Below are 15,897 nucleotides of genomic sequence, written 5' to 3'. Positions count from 1 at the left end.
CACATTGTTACTCTATCACGCGCGTGCGTTTATATATAATGCAGTAGAGTCGAGACTCCGTGCAACGGCAAGGGGATTGAAAAAGCACTGATAAGACAGATGTAGATGTATAATTCAAAGAGTCTGTGTTTGTATTATTTAGTACTTAATTCCCTTGCTTGTCTAGCTACATGCACTCAGTGGGAGAATTAACAATATGTGTTTCCATCAATAAGTATTTCCATCAAATACTATTGAATGCAAAAGAGTTATAAGTGTGTAAAATGCAATAAATATTGTTTGATTCGTCTTTATAAGTTGCGCGCGCCCGCACGAGCGCACTGACATACGAAAACGCACGAGAAAAGTTGTATAAATTGCTATTGCGAGAGATAAAACGCAACTCACCTGCTGCCAGTTTTCCTCCAGAGATGGCATCGCGGAGAAGTAACCAGTGTCGTGAACGAGTTGAAGTTCTTGAAAAATACTGTAACTGGCCAGAACATCCATGTTTTTGCAGCTATGTACGGCGCGTTTGGGAGACTTTGATTCTCTGCGCGAGGAATCCGCGTGCGACTCAAACGTTCAGATCAGTCGCGCTCCGCCATCCGAAACGTTTCATTTAACAACGAATATTAAAAGACGTTTAAAAGCAAAGGATCCATCCATCCACGTTTGTTTGTTTTTTTCTCACAATTTTTTTGGAGGCTGAGCAGCAGCGGCATAAAGCGCTCACAGGTTACTGTAGAGCCAAGCAGCGTCTGCGTCTGCGGATGCTCGCGAATCGTGGAGGCGTGCTAACCTGTCAATCAACTCCGTGCGTAACCATGTATGGAAAAAAGGGCCGACTGCTTTTTGTTGCGATTCAGGGAGGTGGTGCTAACCTAGGATAATGGGAGGAGTTTGATGCTATCCTGGAGCTGTGATTGGCTATTGGAATTGTCACTCACAGCAGACATACAATTGAAAGCGGAGTTATTTTTAGACGGCTATATAAAATAAGGACTAGCGTTCCGCTCTCATTCGAGTCGAGCGCTACCGACAGAGAGGAGATACGTGGTGATTGAGGTCTGTTCAATAAACTAAAGTGCTGGAAAATTCTCACTTCAATTACATTTGGGACTTTGAAACTAACAAAATGATGAATATAAATGCTACACGAATAAATCACAGTACGTCCATCTTGCTGTCTTAGTAAAAGAGATATGACAAGACATTATCAGTCAAATTTTGCAAACATATGGACGAAAGTACAAATTTATCTTTCAAAAGCCCCACCAGATAGAACAGTTATATGTATATGATGCTGTAAGCATAAAGATGAAAGACCCTCTCTTTAAAAAAAAAAAAAAAAATTCATAGTATCCTGTATCTTTATCCGGATGCAGTATCTGGTATCCTGTCTGTCTGTCTTTCTTTTTCTTTCTTTCTATCTATCTATCTATCTATCTATCTATCTATCTATCTATCTATCTATCTGTCTGTCTGTCTGTCTGTCTGTCTGTCTGTCTGTCTGTCTGTCTGTCTGTCTGTCTGTCTGTCTGTCCAGTAATTGCGAATGCACTCTGTAACCCTGACTTTTGATTTGCTATGTGCTGCAGCTTAACTCTTGTGTTATTTACATGGAAATCAGATAGAATATAAGCTTGAGTACCTCTTTGAACTGTAAGTGTTCCTCAGCCATCTCACAACATCCCTGACCTGTCATGCATGTAATTAGATAAGTGGAATCCATAAACTGTTAGAGGCTCTGAAAGGCAAATCTTGACCAAATCTGTTCGCTCTTTCGCTTCAGCTGGAAAGATCGTGGAATAGGCTTTAGTTGTAATGGCTCATTTGATTTGAATTATTAATATTCTTTTCCAGATGATGCTTTGGCTCTTGGTGAGCATGTGTTATTTCTTTCATCTGGTACCTGCTCTTTAGATGGAAGGAATGAGGTATGAATGAATTCATGAATTCACTAGTGAAGCTATGGAGTGACCTTAAAAAACACTCTGGAGACAGAGAAGGTAAAGAACAAATGTGTTTCTCTCCTCTGGCAGTGTTCAACCAAGATGATCTGAGATGCTGGGATTTTTCTGTGTAGAAGAATGGAGGACAGGGGATTGTTTAATCGAAAGTAATGTCTGGAGTTGTAAGTAGTCATCAAAGTCCTGGATGTGACCTATATGGATGCATCCTTTTTTTAGTTTTTCAGATACAGAGAAAGGTTTTTCAAATGTTCTTTTTAAGAGACATTTATTTTTTTTTCTTTGCGGTTCTTGCGCTGACTCAAGTCTTGGTTTCTGGGTACTTTAAGTACTAAATATGCAGTGGCCCCAAAAAAGTATTTGAACATTAAGCCACACTTGAATATTTATGAATGCCATTACATTAAATGGAAATATATCAAAGCAAAGGGCATTTATTTTAAAGAAAGATTAGCACAAGATCACTTTTCAAGCAGACATTTCACAGAAAGGGGTTTGTTAGGTTTGTTAGGTTATGATAAAATAATAGATATACTGTTCTAAATAAAGACAAAACATTTTTGAAAATTTTTGGTTGTCAATCGTTAGTGGAAGATGTTAATGTGATGAACTACACCTGTGGTTATTCTGACACCTATGTGAACTTCAGGTGGACTGACTACATCTGCAAAAAATCGATCAGTTTATAAAAATTTGTGGAACAGTTAACAGTTACAGTAAAAGTTATTGCAAAATGCCTGAGAAAAGTGAAGTTATCTCTAACAAGAAGTCTAGCATTATTTGTTTGCAGGTGCCTTGGTTTGATATTTTGCATCTAATACAATGAAATTTAGTCAGTTTAAGTATGCACTGTAAATTAAATACTGATGAATTTACAATTAAAAACCTTGCAGCTGTGGTTGCCAGAAGTTTACTGTAGAAAATCCCGTTTCACCATGTTTCAACCTTACCAAAAAATCTAGAGTTCTGCAAACTAGCCGCAAACTTGCCACAAATTTGCCACTCATTTTCACATACAAATTAGCTTGTGATTCGCCGCAAATGTTTGCCAGAAGTTTGCAGCTCTTCACCGGTGGTGGTGAACCTGCAATAAATCTTTGGCGACAATGGACAATTTGCTGCAAAACAAACAGGAAAACCATCAGAGTAACACGTTACATTCAAATAATGCAATAAACGTGAACTAAACAACATAAAATGTATGATAAACCCCCCCCAGTAAACATAACCAATATAAAAAATTATATAAAAAATGAAATATTTCAATAAAATAAAATGTGATGGGGCACACAGGGACTTCGGGAAATGCCCAATTGTTGGTTATAAACAATAGTCAAGCTCAGTAGACAGCATTTGTGGCATAATGCTGATTACCACAAAAATCTATTTCAACTCGTCCCTCCTTTTCTATAAAATAAGCAAAAATCAAGGTTACAATAAGACACTTAGAATGGAAGTGAATGGGGCCAGTTTTTAGTGGGTTTAAAGGCAGAAATGTGAAGCTTATAATTTTATAAAAGCACTTACATTAATTGGTCTGTTAAAACCTGTGTATTATTTGAGCTGTGAAGTTGTTCACAGGGTTACGTCGTCATGGCAACAAAGTTGCACAGAAATTGTTAGTAAGCCATTTAATCACATTAAAATCATGTTAACACACATATTGTTTATGTCTTGTGGCTATTCTTTTGAAACAGTGAGCATTTTAACGTTTACAGATTGGCCCCATTCACTTCCATCGTAAGTGCCTCACTATAACCCAGATTTTTTTCTTTCATTTTTAAATTTTTTTTTTAAAGAAAGTGAGTGGCAAATTCAAATAAATTTTTGTGGTAATTAACATTATGCCACAAATGCTGTTGATTGAGCTTAACATGTATTGATCCCAGACTATTCCTGTGTTCAAGTACCTCTTGGAGCCACTGTGGATGATTTTCTTAAGAACTAGACAATGAAAAGTTCTTAGTGGAACTTTAAAAGTTTCTCCTACGGCATTAGACTTTTCGGAACCTTAAAAAAAAAAAAAAAAGAATGTGTGAGGAACATTTGTTCCCAAAGCTGTCTGCTACATCAACAGTGCATCTTACCTTCATTGGTTGGTATGTGATTGAGAGAGAGACTGAAGGCATAATAAGGCTATAAGTGTGAGGGACTGATAGTGAAAAAGTGAGAAAGAGGGGTAATTGTAATATGCTTCTGTGTAAAGCCTACTTTTTCCTTCAGTGTGTGTGAAATGTAGCTGATTTGCTCTCTTTGTGTAAGCCAGGTTTATGTGTGCCTCTCCAGCCCACCCCAATGCGTCCACAGTGGCAGCAAGTGCTGTAATCTCATTATTCTGCTCTGGGAGGCTGGCTGTCGGCCCTGGAACTACGATTTACACATGGCATTTCAACAGGGAGGGGAGGGCCTGCTGTTGATGAAGCACCCACTGACATTTATCCATATGACACGTTCGCCTTCTCTTTCTTTCTGTCTATAACTTACACACACAAACAAACAAACGAACAAACACCAGATGTGTTTGCCATTTCATCTAATCTATAGCACATAAATATATACTTATATATTAACTGACGCTATGGCAAGCATCACTATGTCTATTGCTCTTACTTGGAGTTATTGATTTGAACAAACCCCTAACTCTAAAAATAGTCAACATGAAATCACTTTTTTTTCATCCGTGCACAGTATTTCATAAAAAAAAATATTCTTCAGCAAACATAAAAATCTACTTTTTAACATGTAACCCGAATTGATTTATGTCTTATATGCCAAAGTAACAAGAAGTGAACTCAAATTGTCCTCACACAAATTCTGCTTTTAGCCTCAGCGGGATGCAGCACATCAATGTGTTCTCTTTTCTGATCAAAAACTGCAGTTGATTTTGCATTAATATTAAAGCAGGTGCTTTGACTTTAGTGGAACTCTCAACCTAAGAGCCAATTACTGTCACTGCAGTGCTTTGGAAAACCTGTCGTCTGACTTATCTTACAATCTTACAATCTTACAATAAGTACAGTAATTTCACCCTGATTTTATGGCAAAGGCCGTAATGCGTCCGTAGTCATGCTGAGGTACTGACAAATACATTAATCTGCACTCTCCTCCATTTTGTTTCACTGCTGACATGGCTATTTACTGACGGTGGGATTACAGCATTAATAATGGAAAAGATGCCATCCACCACATCATCATGAAAAAGCTAATGGCAGCAAACTGCATATTTGGAGTTTTCCATGTTTCATGTAATGCCACTGCACAGGGATTGTGTATTCAAAGGAATTTATGTGCATGATATTAAATATATTAACTGCTAATGATGGATGTCTTTTGAAAATACGACTAAAGATAAATTATATACTGAATAAATTTACCTAAAGAACAATTTGGTGATGGTTTAACTCAAAAATATTTCTTAGACCTTTAGAATATGCAGCAAAAATATTACACTGCTTGGAAAAACTTTTAAACTTTTTATTTTTTTATTTTTTTCAAGATTATTTACCTAAATAAGATATTCAATATACATTCTGTGAAAACAAGTCTTAATACCTTGCCAATTTTGCTTTTGGATCTATCCTGTTTTAAGGACATGTAGATATTTTTATTGTAAAACAAGACAATGATAGCGATTAAGAATAGGATTGTTGCAAGTTTATTAAAAGTATGATATAGATAAACACCAAAAACTTACATTTGGTCTTAATTGTTTTGAACAAAATGTGAGGCTTGATTGATTTGGTTGTAAATGTTTCATTTCTCAAGGGAATTTATATTGTTTTATGAAGTTTATGTGCAATGCAACTGCCATTATTGTTGACTCTGAAGTATTGAGGGGGCTGTTGCTTTAGAGAATAGAAAACAAGTGCTACAGTACAAAACGCTCTCTCAGCTCGCCCTCAAAGATAATGCTGCGCTGGTGTTTCTCACGCCAAGCGAGGGGAATAAACAGCAGAGATTCGTCCAGAGAAAATGCAGACAGAACCACAAAGGGCAGAGCCTCTCAAGCCAATTAAACAAGAGAGAATGGCAAAAAAACAGGACATTTTCCTCTGACCTCCCTGCCTTCCTCTGAAAGGTTACAGGGATGCAAATGTAGCCCCTGAGGAGAATATTGATAATCAGGGTTGGCTTTTGTTGGTCTGCGTGCTTTTTAGTAATGCACCCAGGAGAGATGCGACTTTTAGATGTCAGTTCTTAAATGCAATTCAGGTAATTGACAGTTACACTCTTAGGAGAGAGAAATCAAGAAAAAAACCCTCCTATGATCTCAATTGTTTCTCCTTGACAGGAATGAGATGAACAAAGGGAGACTTTTATTTAAGTCTCCTGCTTAGATTTTTCTCCCAGTAATTTCAAAATTAGGCTTCTCTAATTTTAGTAGAACATAAGCATGCACTTTGATTCTGAAGCACACAGCTTGTTTTAAAACCTATGTTAATTATTATTATTATTATCTTTTAAATCATTTGGCCCGTAAAAGGTGATGTTTAGTCCAAACGTGCCCACACAGTGTGAGAGAGATTAAGGCTATTGATTTTAGGTGGCCAAATTAATATTTGAAATATTTCTGGAGATATATTTACTATTAAGGATACATTAATTGAAAAGAAGTTACCTTATAAAGGCTACTGTATACTATGTTTGTTATGATTTATATCCTTAAAAGTCCTCCATATGAGAAAAAATTTAATCACTTATTTTTGCTTATTTTGGGTAAGGCAAGTCCCTCATTTTGAACTTGATTTTCCAAAAACAGGTGCCTTGTTTCTCTTGTGAGTTTTTAGTCCCTGGTCTCCTTTATAGATTTTCAGAAGAGATCTTAACAATTTCTTACACTGTGCTCAGATCTGCCAAGATACCAAAGTCTGCAATCAAAAGTCAGAGATTTCAAGATGAACTCATATCCCTTCAAAACAAAATTAGTGATATGTTATGTCTACATTAATTGTATTGCTCTATACTCTGTGATACTGCTGCTTAGTCTGGATTCATTTGTTTTTCTTTTTATTTCTCCTACTGAATGTTAGGGAAAAACATCTGGAACACGGGAACGCCATTAAGTCTCATATAAGCTATGAAAGAGCAACCTCTGAGCAATATAATTTTGCTTTGGAGTAAAAAAAAAAAAACAGTCGGCGTGATCAGTTTGCTCACGAGGTGTGTGATAATGTGTGCAAATCAACATATTTAAATTAGTAATTTGCATAAAGAAAATAAATCTATTGAAAAGAAAAAAAATTTCTTTGATCAAGTTCTGTTTTAGATCTTTATGTTGTCAGTTCTATTAAAAGACTTTAAAAAAGAGTCTAAAAGAGTCTTTAGAGAAATCAAAAGTTTACTGAGTGGAAATTTACACAAAGACAAATCTCCATTGATCAAAACCCACAGCTCTTTTGTTAGCATTTATACAGTACATGCTTTGTGATGAATATGTTGAATAAAAGGACTAGGGGGCAATTATAAGTCGGCTTTGTACCAGATAATGTTGACATAACGCAGAGCTTAATTAAAGTGTGTAGATGTGCCTCAGATGAACATTGAACAGTTCATCACTCTCTCTCTCTCTCTCTCTCTCTCTCTCTCTGTGTGTGTGTGTGTGTGTGTGTGTGGACTGTATTAGATTGTTGATGCTTGTACGGTGACTGAGCACAAAAGAGAAGTCAGAGGTCACAGATTTGAGCCATTCACCAGGAAACCACGGCAACGGCCACAGCATAGCAGCTGTCAGGTAATGACATTCACTGACAGTGTGTGTGTGGAGGGGGAGGGTGGTATCTTTACACAAATCATTCATCAACTGGAGAGTGTCACTTTAAGGAGCAAAACATCACTGTTTGATCAAAGCAGAAGGTGTAGAAGGATATCACCATTCAGATCAAATTTACTATGGTAACTGTTTCAACTAAAATACCTTAAGGTATTTCATCTATAGATACTAGTGTTATCGTTACAACAACAAAACCCACCACTGCCATTAATAAACAAATAAACACAAAAAGATTCTGAAAACTATTTACACTATTTGAAGGAGATCCCATGTTAATGTTTGAATGTATTTATAGTACAGTAGTCACATGGTTAGTTGTAGTATCCTGTGAGTAATTGAAATAAATGTAGTTATGTGTAGTCTAAAAAAAATCTACAATAATTAAAATGAAAAAATTATGTAAAAAATACTTCATATTACCCCATTTTTAAAAGTAAACTTTGCCTATATTACAAAGGTACAGTATGTTGCATGTACAATCCAATTAATATTAGGTAGACTTTACCTGATATAACTAACCTACACTGCATGCTAAAACTGAGTAAACTTGACTCAATAAAATTGGGTAAACTTGACTGCAATAAATGTAATAAAAAAATAAATAATATTTTTCAGTGTATAGTATTTTTGTGAAAACTATGGTTACCATAGTTAATTATTGTGAGAGATTAAAATGAGAGATTAAAGTAGAGATTAAAATGAGATTATTTATTAACATATTCATAGAACGTTCATAGAAAGAAATAAAATAGCCCAAAATAGTTACATTTTTTCTCTCTGATTGTATTTTATTCATTCAAAATGTCGTAAAGTTTATATCTCGTGACATCAACCATTCAGCAGATGCAACATTTTTAATACATCTTTTGATGAATCTTAAGACAGAACAACATAGTGAACAGTGTACTTTGTTGCCTCTTCTGTGTTATTAAATGTTCCGTTTATGATGACTAAACTCTATGGCTGTGTCTGAGCGGCTGAAAGAATTTATAATTTATAAATGCCCAGTTTTTTTTTTTTTTCTGTTATAATCTTATGAATAAGCATTTCATATTTGAATACTTGGTTATCTCTAAAGCTCACTTGAATATGTTTTAAATCTTTATACATGATGTTATATTGGCTTGGAAGTCAGTTTGAATCCAGACAACACTGTCAAGTCATTGATTGAATGGGCAGCAAGGCAGCTGTCTTTGGTTTTGGACACAGGCTATACTTCATCCAAGAAGTAAAAGAATAAAGATTGTCTGTTCATCTATCTATCCAACAGCTCCAGCCATACACACACGTCTTGTCTGACTCTAGACAGTCTTTATCATGAGCGTTCAGCTCCCTAAGTTCATGTGAGGCTACTGATAGCAGGTTTCTCCAATCAATAAGGAACATGCACCTGCAGACAATCTCAGGCGCTGTTTTTATCAACACCGTGAGTAAAATGATTCTGTGAAATAAATCCTTTTTTAATTATGTCTCTTCCCTCAAGCTTCGGTGGAAATCATAACTTGTCCAGTATGTCAACAAAACCAGAGAATCCAAAAGCTACACTTGTCCACTAGTGGACTGAGCTATTAAGTTCTTCTTGAAGTCTGCAGGTACCTTGATATCAAGGCACAGACATCACAAAAGATATTGGGACTTTTTGTAATGTGATAATTTTAGTTGAATTTTGAAGAGTTTTTGCATTAGACCTTCAATGTAACTGAATTAGACTTACATTAAAGGAGGGGCCTGATCCATTTCTATAGACTACAGATCTTAGCTGATATCGTTCTGTATAGCGAAATTCTAATCACTGCCCCCAGTGGCCGAAGCTTGAAGTGTGGTTTAACATATGGGCATGTTTGTGCTCAGTCCATGTCCACAGAGTGGCGCCAAAAGCGAGTTGTATTTTTAGTTGTAAATGATGTATTACACTCAACAGGAATTCATATTTTATAACCATACGCCCTAATCCAGAACCCAATTCTAAACCAAACCGTCGATGAACTAAAAATGTAATTTTAGAGCAAAAATGCAACCTGTGATTCACACTCACCATTGTTTATCAGAATGCTTTTACTTCCTGGTTCACATGGGACCAGAACTCGTGTTTCTGAGGCTGTTCGCACAACACAATATCAGTCGCGCCATAGGAAAATGTAAACACATTTGAATTGATGCTAAAATGTCTGATGGGAGATGGCGCTTCCCAGTAATTCTGCAGTATTTCAGGGTACATGAACTTTCGGAAGCTTCATGACGATTTCCCATGTGGTCATGTTGCAATAAAGACGTCATAGTTTTAACTGACATTATAATTGCATTGTCATTGAATTTCATGTTCATGTTTAAGCTATTGTCAAAGAGCCATGCATGAGAATAGTTTTTCTGTCAGAAGACTGTTTACTGGCTTTGCAGGAGCATCTGGATCATATGCTCCATGTCTGATCTCTGTCTCCTGACCTTCATGTGGCTTCAGCCAAACACATTCCAAGAATCCTGCATAAGAGGACACTCACAGTACAATGCAGTCTTTTCAGGGAATGCTTTTTTAACACTGAGCATCATAAATCACTGTGTTTATGCCATATCTGGACTGTCCTCAGACTACCAATCATGCTGCTGTTGTAGGGGGAAACACAGCATACAGTATGTGTCATGTGAATTAATATAGCCTAAATTCAAGCACACAGGCCAGTATTATGAGGCGCAAGTTATTTATTTTTAGGTACGATTTATTTATGTGTTCCTAAACATTATACTAATATGTACATACAAGCATTTTTTGCCATTGCAAAGTAATCTGTATTTTAGCCAAAATATATAGTTTTCCTTTTTAATTTACATAAATAAACTGCAAAAATCGACCCCCAAAAAAGCAAGCTACATAATAAGAGTTAAATTAAAGGCAGGACAACAAATATTAACACATTTTATAAATACAGTACATTATAATCTAACATTACTTTTTGCATTATGGTAATGAGACTTAATAAATAAATAAATTCATAAATAATGTCACAATGCAAAAAATATATAAGTTATGAAAAAAATAAACATACAAATAATCATATAATTATAAATATATACAGTATATCTACTATATATATTTATATATAATTGTTAATATTTTATAGTAACTTTAATTGACCTTATATTTTCAATGCTAAGCAGATTTGTAATATATACAGTATGTGTGTGTGTGTGTGTTAATGATGTCTAGCATTAATGTAAATGTAAGTAATATAATGAATTAAAGTAACTATAAAATATTAACTATTATTATACATTTTATAATTAAATTGAATTTACTTAAAATTGTATTTCTTTAATAAATGTTATGTTAATTATAATTATTATTTATTTTAGTAAATGCCCATTCAATACTAAAATTTAAAATATAAAGAATTAAATGAAATATAATTTCTCAAACAATTTCATGAATAATCTTAAACATACTATGATTTTGAGTTGTTTAGTCTAAAAACATTTCAGTTTCAAGTGCAATACCAAACTGAATTTACTTTTACCTTTAACCACCTTCAAGGTCCAACTTATAGCTTCTAGTTTTGCTTTTTTTCCTCTCTAAATCTCTCAAGTGCATCCTCCAGTTAACCAGATAACCTCTTGGAGCTGCTCTGTTCCTGGAGAGTCTAAGGCATGGAATTCTATTAAGATTTCAGATTAGAGAGAATTGTGACGTGGACATGGATCAAATCCTTTTAAGACTAGAAGAGCTTCAGAAGTCATGACCTTCATAAATCAGAAATGAGAGATAAGGATAGAAGGCATCATCATTGAGGATTCAGAATTCTTTGATCTTGTACACTGAAACTGCAGTAAACCTGTGGATACACTAAGACTTCATTTAACCAGGCAGAAATGCACTGGAATAGATGACAGTGCAACAATGCACAGGAAGTGTTTCTATGGAGCCATCAAAGACAGTTGTAATTCCGGCCCTCATATAAACTTTCTGCTTGCGCTGTTAAAATGAAAGTCTACTTGTATTGATTCCTTTAAAATCTTAAAATTAGTCTGGGAATATTTTTATGGGGTACATGTGGTTTAAAGGTTCTGCTGATGAAATCGTTTTGTTTGAACAAGTCATCAAGGTGAAGCCTACCTTCTTTTTGTTTGTCCATATGGATTTTCCAGTGCTTCGTTATCAAAATATTTATTTTTCATCCATATCCACATGACATAATATAAGACCCCAAACAAAGACTTTTATGGGCTCTTCATGCTTAAATTGTTAACCCAGGATATTTTTTATGTGATTCTGGGTTCCCTATCTGTCACTCACCCGACGTTGGTGTCGATGTAGTGACACTAGGGGTCGCTCTTGGGAGCCTGAGACACCTCTGGTCTTTGATAAAAGGCCAATGAAAATTGGCGAGTGGTATTTGCATGCCACTCCCCTGGACATACGGGTATAAAAGGAGCTGGTATGCAACCACTCATTCAGATTTTCTCTTCTGAGCCGAACGGTCATGCTCATTGAGCTGAATATTACTGTTCATTCACCTCTGCTGGATCTGATGGTGCATTTCAGCAGCTTCTCCCTCCTCTGCACTGGTGCACTGCAGAGAATGTCCCTGGGCGCTTCGGCAGAAAAACTAGAGAGTATATTTTCTGAAAGAGCATTTTTCCCCTCTAAAAGAGTATATATTTCTCTAAAAGAGCGCACACACGGAACGTCTTTTTAAAGACGCGTCTTTTTAAAGATGCTTCTCCGATTGTGTGTTATTCCTGGTTGCGCTCGTTATCTCTCGCCTTCTGACGGTCACGATCACTGTCTTTTGTGTCTGGGCACTGCTCATGTGGAGACAGCGTTCGTGGATGGTCATGTTCTCATCAGCATCGGAGAGCGGGCTCGACCAGTCGGAAGCCTCAGCTGGGCTCCTCCCTTCGGGGTCGATTGCCCAGTCACAGGCTGAAGCGGAGATGACGACATGCTTTCCCGGGCAGCCGTGAGCGTCGGTTAGAGTGGAACTCACTGCTCTTCCCTGAACCCTCGCGGCTTGGTGATTGGTTCCTGGGTTTGCGGCGCCGCTCAAAGCCACGCCCCGCCCCCGTTCCTTTCTTCCCGGAAGTGCATGAAGAGCTGACAAGGTCGCTGGAGGCACTTTTTACTGCCCGGTCCCGATCTTTTCAGCTTCCCCGCCCTCACTACCCTTGATGGTGGGGTGGCCAAGGGCTATTCGGCAATCCCCGGAGGATAAAGGCACTTGCGGTGCACCTATGCCTGCAGAGCGCCGCCACCTGGCACGGGTGCCCAAAGCCCCCGTCCAAGGCCTGTAGGTTTACATCGTCTCTGACGGCCAAGGCCTACAGTGCCGCTGGACAAGCCGCCACCGCCCTGCACGTCATGGCTCTCCTGCAAGTCCGCCAAGAAGCTAAAGGAACTGCACGAGGGTAGTTCCGTGCTAAGATTGATGCAGAAACTGCGCTCGGCGACCGACCTTGCTCTCCGAGCGACGGAGGTCACGGCGCGGTCTCTCAGGCAGACGATGGCCACACTAGTGATCCAGGAGTGCCACCTTTGGCTCAACCTGCTCCGCTGCAGCCCGCCCTTTCGGCCCGGCCCCGGGCTCAACCTGCTCTGCTGCAGCCTGCCCCTTCGGCCCGGCCCCGGCGTGGAGCCCACCACAGGAAGCAGACACCACCCGTCTCGCGGCTGCCCAGAACCCGTGAAAGGCTTCAAAGCGCCCTTGAGACGGGCAACCCAGGGACAAGGAAACCCGCTGCTCTGGAGCTGGTAAGCAGATCTCCATCTTTTTGTTACCTTTTGCATTTAATTGCGCTGCATGCCCAAGTGGCTGCAGTACTCAAGAGCTCAGCAAGAGTGGTTTCCTTGTTCCCTGGTCACGTATCTGGTGTGTACGGCCGTCATCACGACCACCGTCCACCACTCTATTTGGCAGGTTTGGCGCTCCAGCGGCGGTCTCCCGCCCCTGAGCGCCCAGCTGTGGCACAAATCCTCCCCCGATGTGACAGTCTCCACGGGTCATGAGAACAGGCCTCTTCCTCCCCCATCCCAGGCTGTTCCGGGGGTGGTCACAAGGAGCCAGGTAAGTGCTTCGATGTCCTTAGACTCAGCACAGCCACGATGTGGGGTGGCACCTCGAGCTCCGCCCCGCCGCAAGGCCCCACCTGCCGGTACGTCCGATGACGTTGTCCCTTTGGTCCCCCTTGCGCGGAACTTGGACGCATGGCTTGCGCTTTCCAATCCGTCGCGATGGCTGGTCCGGACTGTCCGACTCGGCTGCGCGATTCACTTCGCCGGGCATCCGCCCAGGTTCAGTGGTGTCCACTTCACCTTGGTGAAAGACGAAAATGCTGCTACCTTGCGCGGAGATCACTACCCTCCTACGGAAGGGCGCGATAGAACCTGACCCTCCAGCCGAGATGAAGAAGGGGTTTTTCAGCCCCTACTTCATCTTACCGAAAAAAGGTGGTGGGTTGAGGCCAGTCTTGGACCTGTGAGTTCTGAACTAGGCTTTACACAGACTCCCGTTCAAGATGCTTACGCAAAAACGCATACTGGCAAGCGTCCAGCATTAAGATTGGTTCATGGCGGTAGACCTGAAGGATGCGTACTTCCACGCCTCGATCCTTCCTCAACACAGACCCTTCCTGTGGTTCGCGTTCGAGGGTCAGGCGTATCAGTACAAAGTCCTCCTTTTCGACCTTTCCCTGTGTCCTCGCGTCTTTACAAAGGTCACAGAGGCTGCCCTTGCCCTGTTAAGGGAGGTGGGCATTCGCGTTCTCAACTATCTCAACAACTGGCTAATCCTAGCTCACTCTCGAGACGTGTTGTGCGCACACAGGGACTTGGTGCTCTCACACCTCAGCCGACTAGGGCTTTGGGTCAACTGGGAAAAGAGCAAGCTCCTCCCGGTTCGAGCATCTCTTTTCTCGGTTTGGAGTTGGACTCAGTCTCCTTGACGGCGTGCCTTACGAACGAGCGCGCCCAGTTGGTGCTGGCCTGTTTGAAGGAGGCTCCTGAGGCATATGGCATCCTCGGCGGTGACCACCCCGCTCGGGTTGATGCATATGAGGCCGCTTCAGCACTGGCTCCAAACTCGAGTCCCGAGACGGGCATGGCGCCACTGGACACACCGCGTGGCCATTACGTCGGTCTGTCACTGTCTTTTCAGCCCTTGGACCGACCTCTCGTTCTTACGGGCAGGTGTTCCTCTAGAACTGGTCCCCAGGCGCGTCGTGGTCATGACAGACGCCTCCAAAACGGGCTGGGGTGCTGTTTGCAACGGGCATGCAGCCGCCGGCCTGTGGATGGGTCCGCGACTGCATTTGCACATCAACTGCCTCGAGTTGTTGGCAATTCTGCTCGCTCTGTGGAGGTTTTGGCCGTTGATCCAGGGCAAGCACGTGTTAGTTCAGACAGACAACATGACAACGGTATCATATGTCAACCGCCAAGGTGGTTTGCGCTCTCATTGTATGTCACAACTTGCCCTCCGTCTCCTCCTCTGGAGTCAGCAGCACTTCAAGCTGCTGCAAGCCACTCACATCACGGGCAACCTCAACACTACAGCGGACGTGCTGTCACAACAGGTTACCCTCAGGGGAGAGTGGAGACTCCACCTTCAGGTGGTCCAGCTGATTTGGAGTCGATTCGACAGGCACAGATGCACCTGTTCACCTCCCAAGAATCCTCCCCACTGCCCGCTCTGGTACGCCCTGACCGAGGCCCCCCTCGGCATAGACGCGCTGGCACACAGCTGGTCCCCTGGCATGCGCAAATATGCGTTTCCCCCAGTGAGCCTGCTTGCACGGACCCTGTGCAAGGTCAGGGAGGATGAGGAGCAGGTCGTCCTGGTAGCACCCTACTTGCCTGCCCAGAAGTGGTGCTTGTATCTCACGCTTCTCACGACAGCTTTCTCTTCTTCTTTCTCAGGGAAGGGGCACCATCTGGCACCCGTGCCCAGACCTCCGGAATCTCCATGTCTGGCCCCTGGACGGGACGCGGAAGACCTAAGCTGTCTCCCACCTGTGGTGATAGACACGACCACTCAGGCTAGGACCCCCTCTACGAGGCGCCTGTATGCCTTTAAGTGGCGTCTGTTCGCTAAGTGGTGTTCTTCCTGTCGGGAAGACCCCCAGAGATGCGCAGTCGGATCATTGCTTTCCTTCCTGCAAGAGAGGTTGGAAGGGAGGCTGTCCCCTTCC

The 15,897-nt window shown here is 40.7% G+C and overlaps 1 protein-coding gene across 1 annotated transcript in view; it reads right to left on the bottom strand.

Moving 5' to 3' along the window:
- LOC127445122 (Krueppel-like factor 7) overlaps positions 1 to 707 on the bottom strand; it is a 61,882-nt gene extending 61,175 nt beyond the window's left edge. The window contains exon 1 of the mRNA XM_051704931.1: positions 388 to 707. Coding sequence (XP_051560891.1) covers positions 388 to 489 — 102 coding nt within the window. The 5' untranslated portion in view covers positions 490 to 707. The remainder of the gene's footprint in view (positions 1 to 387) is intronic.
- Positions 708 to 15,897: the final 15,190 nt, after the last annotated feature.

The sequence above is a fragment of the Myxocyprinus asiaticus genome, chromosome 8 (assembly GCF_019703515.2).
Source record: "Myxocyprinus asiaticus isolate MX2 ecotype Aquarium Trade chromosome 8, UBuf_Myxa_2, whole genome shotgun sequence".
NCBI classification, from domain to species: domain Eukaryota; kingdom Metazoa; phylum Chordata; class Actinopteri; order Cypriniformes; family Catostomidae; genus Myxocyprinus; species Myxocyprinus asiaticus.
Note: the sequence above shows the minus strand (reverse complement) of the source record. Positions and strands in the feature narration are given on the sequence as shown.